Source organism: Impatiens glandulifera, chromosome 9, assembly GCF_907164915.1.
Source record: "Impatiens glandulifera chromosome 9, dImpGla2.1, whole genome shotgun sequence".
In the NCBI taxonomy this organism is placed as follows: Eukaryota; Viridiplantae; Streptophyta; class Magnoliopsida; order Ericales; family Balsaminaceae; genus Impatiens; species Impatiens glandulifera.
In genome coordinates this window covers 3332680-3340460 of record NC_061870.1, presented here as the reverse complement: position 1 = coordinate 3340460, position 7781 = coordinate 3332680, and the positions used below count along the sequence as shown (strand labels likewise).

The 7781-nt window shown below is 37.5% G+C and overlaps 1 protein-coding gene across 2 annotated transcripts; it reads left to right on the top strand.

The window, feature by feature from the left end:
- The first annotated feature begins 4199 nt into the window (after positions 1 to 4199).
- On the top strand, positions 4200 to 7522 carry LOC124915329. 2 transcript variants are annotated; one of them, XM_047456024.1, is made up of 6 exons: positions 4200 to 4274; positions 4364 to 4489; positions 4770 to 4881; positions 5976 to 6047; positions 6123 to 6334; positions 7187 to 7522. In XM_047456024.1, the coding sequence occupies exons 2-6, from the start codon at positions 4380 to 4382 to the stop codon at positions 7296 to 7298; spliced, it is 618 nt and encodes a 205-aa protein (XP_047311980.1). In that variant the 5' UTR covers positions 4200 to 4274; positions 4364 to 4379; the 3' UTR covers positions 7299 to 7522. The 2 variants fall into 2 exon arrangements, with proteins under 2 accessions (XP_047311980.1, XP_047311979.1); XM_047456023.1 differs by having other exon boundaries at positions 4239 to 4274; positions 4350 to 4489.
- Positions 7523 to 7781: the final 259 nt, after the last annotated feature.

The window sequence follows — 7781 nt, the reverse complement described above, 5'->3', positions numbered from 1 at the left end:
TCCACCTCTCTCAATTAAATATTTTAAAGGGAAAATGACTGTACGAATCAACGAGTTTGAGTCTTGTTTTATGTCATGCACTGATAAGGAAGATACATGAAAGATGGGGCTGGAATGCCTGATTTTCCGGTACCTAGTTGCATTTGACCCAAGGAGGATTATACTTGTCAAAATCCTCCACATGGTGGAAGACGTGGAAACTTTTTCCTCTAATTTTCATGGGGGAAAGTTTCATTTAGAGCCACCCTAAAGGGTCTTAACAAGAACATGGTCTTGTTACGGGAGGGAATGGAGTAAGGGGTTGTGTAAGCCGCATTCCCTCCGCCCGCCCTTTCTTTATTTAGAATAGGATAAAAGAGTTAAAACTCGTTTACCCTCAGTTCTATATATTTGTCAAGAAGGAGGCGAGAGGGATTAGTGATGTTTTTCCTTATAAAGTTTATGGGTTCACACTAGCATTTCAAGTGTGGACATATGAGGTCATCTAAAGCTTTGTCCTTAAATTCGCCAGCATGAGGGAGCTTAATGAGCCTCTACGCCCAAGGATATTAGTCTATTATTCCAACAAGAAGAACACCTTGCAGGATATAAAGGTTGTCCTTCAGACCACGGATCTGACTACGATGGAAGAGTACTCCATGGAAAAGAGCTTATATAGTGGGGTGGACTTTGAACAAATAGATAATTCAGCTGATGATTTGTTTGAGAGATTTACAGATGAGGGAAGAGAGTCATCCCTAAAGGTGAAGGTGAAGGTGAAGGTGAAGGTGAAGGTGAAGGTGAAGGTGAAGGTGAAGGTGAAGGTGAAGGTGAAGTGAAGGTGAAGTGAAGGTGAAGGTGAAGGTGAAGGTGAAGGTGAAGGTGAAGGTGAAGGTGAAGGTGAAGGTGAAGGTGAAGGTGAAGGTGAAGGTGAAGGTGAAGGTGAAGGTGAAGGTGAAGGTGAAGGTGAAGGTGAAGGTGAAGGTGAGGGTGAAGGTGAGGGTGAAGGTGAGGGTGAAGGTGAGGGTGAAGGTGAGGGTGAAGGTGAGGGTGAAGGTGAGGGTGAAGGTGAAGGTGAAGGTGAAGGTGAAGGTGAAGGTGAAGGTGAAGGTGAAGGTGAAGGTGAAGGTGAAGGTGAAGGTGAAGGTGAAGGTGAAGGTGAAGGTGAAGGTGAAGGTGAAGGTGAAGGTGAAGGTGAAGGTGAAGGTGAAGGTGAAGGTGAAGGTGAAGGTGAAGGTGAAGGTGAAGGTGAAGGTGAAGGTGAAGGTGAAGGTGAAGGTGAAGGTGAAGGTGAAGGTGAAGGTGAAGGTGAAGGTGAAGGTGAAGGTGAAGGTGAAGGTGAAGGTGAAGGTGAAGGTGAAGGTGAAGGTGAAGGTGAAGGTGAAGGTGAAGGTGAAGGTGAAGGTGAAGGTGAAGGTGAAGGTGAAGGTGAAGGTGAAGGTGAAGGTGAAGGTGAAGGTGAAGGTGAAGGTGAAGGTGAAGGTGAAGGTGAAGGTGAAGGTGAAGGTGAAGGTGAAGGTGAAGGTGAAGGTGAAGGTGAAGGTGAAGGTGAAGGTGAAGGTGAAGGTGAAGGTGAAGGTGAAGGTGAAGGTGAAGGTGAAGGTGAAGGTGAAGGTGAAGGTGAAGGTGAAGGTGAAGGTGAAGGTGAAGGTGAAGGTGAAGGTGAAGGTGAAGGTGAAGGTGAAGGTGAAGGTGAAGGTGAAGGTGAAGGTGAAGGTGAAGGTGAAGGTGAAGGTGAAGGTGAAGAGCCTAAAGAACATACTCCAAAACATGCCAACAAGAAGAGAAAGGCTGAAGATGGAAATCAAGATGTAGATACTACTCTCAAACCTGCCAAAAAGAAGAGAAAGCTTGATTATGATGTAGAATCTAATTCTGAACATGCTCTCAAACCTGTTAGGGTTCTTAGTCTCCCCACCGCGATGTCAAATCATGCATCACCTACAGCACATGTTGTTTAATGTAAATGTGATGAGCTGAAGGAGGAGCTCAAAGAGCTGAAAACATACATAATGGTCATTAAAGTTATTAGTTTTTTGAATTTGGCCATAATATTCATCTTTATGTGATATGTGCACGCACTGTGGTCTGCTTCTGGAAAAACTGCACACAAGGCATTGGCGATGCTTGGGTGTCTATTAGATACGAAGACGAGATCATCAAATAATCCAATTGCATCTCTCAGTTTTTGCATGAAATGAGTCCATGAGTTATTATTATTTGAGTCAACAACGTCAAATGCAACAAGATATAGTTGTTCATTCGCATCCAATGTTATAGCCACCAATAGTTGATCTCTCACCTTGTGCTTAAGAAAAATGGCATCAACGCACAATATGACGACAAGAGACTTTGAAACCTCTAATTCAGAGGCCTAAGGACATGAACATATACCTGAAGTGCCCAACTCATCTGTCTGGATGTCTGTTATAGTACCCGGATTATATTTCTCCAACATGTAAAGGTATGATGGTAATTTTCCATAGGAATCCTATAGCGTTCATCGCACCGCCATTAAAACGTTTTCACTTGACCTCCAAGCCTTATTATAACTCAAATATATCCCATAACTTGTCTGCATGTCTTCAATTATTTTCTTAGGAAAGTAAGCATGGTGATGGTCCATGTACATACTCTTCATGCACTGCCCAATAACCCATGTTGGTGTTTGCATTATTTTCTCTCGCCTCGATAAAACTAAGCATCAGTGTTGTTGGTTGAATTTCCGAATCTCAAATATCTTAAATAATTTACCTTCCACAGCACACAATATCCACTTGCATGTCTCATCCACACATTTTACATACCAAAGATGTTTTCTTGACTTCTCCACTTTGAATTCAAAATGATTAGTCATCGCATATTTATATAATGTCAGTTGAAGTTCTTTTTTATTATCAAACAACGCACTTACTTCCAATGTTGTTTCACTACTTAATGCCATCTCAAATGAGCGGTATGTCGGTATTGATGATGGGTATTCTATCGTAGGTATTGATGATGGGTCTTTTGTCGTATGTATTGATCGGTCTGTCGATGGAATTGTTGCTCTTGTAGTAGATGGTGTATGTATTGATGATCGGTCTGTCGATGGAAATGAAGCTCTTTGAGTATATGGTGTAGGTATTGATGATCGCTTAGGCGTGGGTGCAATTGTTGGTGCGGCAATAGTAGTAGTATGCAAGTCCTCATAATGTCGTAAAGAGTTTTTTCTTCTCCTTCTTCATTTTGACTTTCAAAGACATCATGTTGAAACATATCAAGGACACCTCTTGGCATACTTTTTTGAGTAAGTGGTAGTATACTTTCTTGAGTTGGGTATGTAAGTAGTGATATCTTTTCTTGAGTAAGTGGTGATTTCTCTACTACAGAGACACACAGTGGTGACACACTGCGACCTGAAATCAACGTAATAAATATGTGCCAACATACTTATCTTGATCAATAACAAGAGGGGGAGGATTTGTCATACGCGGAACATCATACTTGACTTGAATCACTAAATCATATATAGATTTTTGCATGTTAAGTGTATCATAAAAGATATCAACTAATTCGACAAACGTAGTATTTTATGGTGAATCTAAAGTTTTGATTGAAGTTACATGAAAGACATTGTACCATAGCAACAAATTTCCACTCTCCATTATACAAAACAAAATTTCAGCTGCAATTGAAAACATAAATAAATAAATAATACTATTAGAATGAAGTGTCATCGCGAGACGATCCCATACAATTGAAGTCATGCAATTATTCATTAAAAATGGTGCCCTTAGCGAGATGATCGTGCCCTTCGCGAGATGATCGTGCCCATCGCGAGAAGGGACTGTCCTTTGCGAGAAAATTCATGTGATTCGGTCCTTTCTCGCGAGACGATCGTTCCCGTCGCGATAATGGACCAAATCACATGAATCTTTCCTAAAACGGAACCGAATCAGAGCATAATACTCGAGGAAGAAGAGTACCAGTTGCCACCATCGTGCTCGTGCTCATGGCTGTGTCGTCGTCGGTCGTCGTTCGCTGTTCGTCGTGGCTGTCCGTCAAATATGAGATCGCAGATTGAGTTTTGGTTTAGAGAAACGAGGAGAAGAGAGAAATGGAAAAACAAAATGGCTAAGTTATATTAAATAATAAGGGTATTATGAACTTTTCACCCTTTCTTTTCGTGTGAGATAGTAAAAAAAAATTTAAGACCGAAATAATAAATAAATTTTCGAAATCAATTGGGCTCGGGGTCGATTGGAGTTGAGAGGAGAAAAGTATCGAGAAGGAAGTCTTCAAGATTCTGGAGGGTAGTTATAAATTCACAATTGGTTTCGCCGAGTCGATTAAACCTTCGTAAACGTCGATTTCTTAAGCCTCCATAGGCGATTTCTTTTAGGTTTGTATTTGTAAGGATGGCTTCGAATCCTCAACTGTTTCCAAATGGAGCGCCAGTTCCTTTCGTCAACGAGATGCTAGTCTTGACCAGAGAAGGTGTAGAATTTGAGGTTGACAAAATCCCTAGGTCAGACACCTTACCCTTTTTTCTTTCTTTCAAATTTACCTTCTTTATAAATTTGATCTTCTCGATTAAATGGATTGATTGTTTATTCCTTCTGCAACACTGTCTCTTGTGATTGATAAAGCGAGAGAAGATAGCTAGGGTGAAATATGTGAGACACAAGTTTCTGTGATTCTGGTTCATTCTGTCTGAACTTACATATAAGATTCATGTTCGTGTTACATTGGTTTGGAGAATTGTGATGTATGTGTAATCGTTGCCTTACCTTTTGATTTGGTTTCAGTGCTCCTGGAGGTCATGTTAAGGCGCAAGGAATTATATACTTGTCAAATATAAGGATAGTATTTGTTGCAAATGAACCAGTTGGGAGCCTCTTTGCCTTTGACATGCCTTTGGTATGTAAAGAAAATTTCTACTCTACTACTAATCTTCCTAGCACAGAGAAATGTTTTATAACTCTAAGTTGGATTCTTTTGGTTGTATTTTTTTTTTCATTTCCCATCTCATTGGTAGTGAACATGAAGATTCCTGTGATGTATATAGCAGAGACTCCTTTGATTTGAGAGGTTTAGAAACTCTCTTGGAACCTTAATATCTGTTGTATGCAAGATGTTTTGCTTATGTTTTAGGAATTTTCTTTAAGAGATAAAGAGGATTAACACATAAATCCTTCCCCAATAAACACAACCAAGAGGCATTCGCCAAAAAAGGTAAGCCCACAGAAGTTATCTGCTAAATAAAAATAAGTTAATCACGACAAAATGGAAATCTTAAAAGATCAAGTACACAAGGATCGTCACTGCATTTGGACACAGGCTTCTCGGGTGGTGTTTGATAACAGAGGTTATCACTTTATCAAAATAATTAAGGCTTACTTGAATTAAATTCATTTGATCATTATTATTTAGTATCACTTAATTATTTAGGTTCAACTTAAGTTATAAAAGAAAACTAGAAAACCTAGCTTAATTTGATAATGTATGAGTTATAACCCAGTAATGTTAGTGTTCAAATCACAAATTTTACCCTAAAATATAATCAAATTCCATTATTATAAGGGTAATAGTGTTAAGTAATATCCCAACATTAATTCTACATTTTATCTAATCAACTTACATACTAAGTACTTAAATTTAGAAATGCTCAGTTGGTTTATTCAATATTTGTTTTTCATAGACATAACTCATTTGTCACTTAAAAGTATTCAACGTTCAACACTTGATCTTCAGTTTTATCAATCATGTTCTAGATTTGTAATGCCACTCATCTTCTCCTTAGGCATATGAAAACCCATCTATAATCCAAGACAATATGTTTATTTCTATAATACTTAATAGTTTATTTGGTTTACTCATCAATTTTCTTTAAATGTTTTGCTTGAAGGAGATATGAATCTCCATTTACATTCATTTTCTATTTTCTTCTCTTGCTTCGTTTTGGCTATATGATCCATTTACCTGAACTCTGTACTGTTTCATGCCTTTACCAGCTTTACATCCATGGTGAAAAATTCAACCAACCAATATTCATGTGCAACAATATATCTGCACATGTGGAACCAGTATGTACACTAAAAATGCGCCATTTTCATTTCATCATAATCTTGAAATTTGTCAAAGTATATTTTGATCTATAGGTAGTTCCGGAAAATCAGCACAGGGCACTCTACTCTACCCATTCATTTAAGATAAGGTTCAAGGAAGGAGGCTGTGGGACCTTTATCCCTTTGTTTTTTAACCTGATTGCCACGGTTAGGCGGTTTAATCCACAATCTGTCCCAGGTGCAGACAGTCGTTCAGATCCTTTGCAAGCAAGACAAACACCTGTTGAGGAAATGATGAAACACGCGTAAGTTTTTTATTATGTTTTTACATGAGTTATTTATATTTTATTAAGGCCTGTTGTCTAATTAAAGGCTATATTCTATAAGGCCCACTAAGTAGAGTTAGTATATAATCAAGAGGATAGTCATGTTAGAATATTATGTGTAAGCTGAAAGGCAACTCTAATATCTCATCTTGTTCATGCTATACAGGTTTTCTTCGACCGCCCATCTAAGGGCTTAGGCTATTCTTTTTCCATTTCTTCTTATATTCTGTTATCTCATTCCTTTCTAACTGTTAAAGATTTACAAAGTCTGGGTAGTTCAAGTGAAAAAAGTATTGTCTTAAGAGGTCTTAAGTTCTCAAATGGGTCTTTTTGGTATGTGGTCTTTAGTCACAATCAGTTTTGAAAATTGATAAAGTAATAAGTGAAAGTTGTATTGATTGATTTAGTTTCTATCACAATATTTATCATTTCAACAATCAAATCAATTAATTTATCAACTAAAATACCAAAATATTAATTTAACCCCAATAATCCTAAATTTTTTATTTTTTTATTTCGTACCTTAAAATAACCCAAAAACCCATACATCAAACGAGCTGTAGCCTTGTAGGTGAAATATACAGGTAAAAAGTGTTTTTTCTTTTTCAAATTGTTGATTGTGCTTCATAAAATCATTTAGATCATGTTTTTCTCAAACATTAATTAATTTTCTTTTTGACAATGTGATAAATTTACATACCAAGACCACCTTCATTTAAGCGGGGTCACGGATGTGGGATGTTGTATTAGTCTTCTTTAGGGAATAAACTCTGGTCACAGAAAGAATCCTAATTTGTTATTTAATTCCTAACCATCAATATCATTTGGCAGGTATGTGGATCCTAACGATCCTACAAGAATATTCTTACAACAACCTAATCAAGAATCTCAGTTGAGGCGTCGCACATACCAGTCGCAGCCTGCTGAGCACACTTCCATATAGACTCTACTATAATGGATTGCCTTTCTTCTAGTATTGGATGGCTTTATCCGATATTTGGAATGGGACTTCTCAACTCTAGTATTGGTCAAGTATACAGTCTTTGGAGCATGTTAAGTGTGAGTATCCCTTATTTTTGGAGAACTTATTCATGTATAAAGAAATTGTTAATACCTCTTTGTAAACAAACCTATGGTATTATTTTAGCAATGAAATTGTGTGTTTGAAAGCTTTATTGACAAACATAATATTGTTATTAAAGATTCTAAATTATTTGCACCAGTTGTTGAGTCTGGTTTGATACTTTGCACACTGCATCTTGTGAAGGAATGCATATTTTGAAGAGAAAAAAATATATTTCCATCCCTCAACTAATTTTTTTTTTATTAATGTTATTTATTCCTTCGTCGGATTTTTGTTGAGTTAGTTCATCTTATTTGTATCATTATGAATAGAGGGGATGATATACACACTAAGAGATTGTTT

Coding starts and splice junctions, on each gene's coding strand:
- LOC124915329 (XM_047456024.1), top strand. CDS start 4,380: ATGGCTTCGAATCCTCAACTGTTTCCAAATGGAGCGCCAGTTCCTTTC. Junction 4,490..4,769: donor GAGGTTGACAAAATCCCTAG/GTCAGACACCTT, acceptor ATTTGGTTTCAG/TGCTCCTGGAGGTCATGTTA. Junction 4,882..5,975: donor TTGCCTTTGACATGCCTTTG/GTATGTAAAGAA, acceptor TGCCTTTACCAG/CTTTACATCCATGGTGAAAA.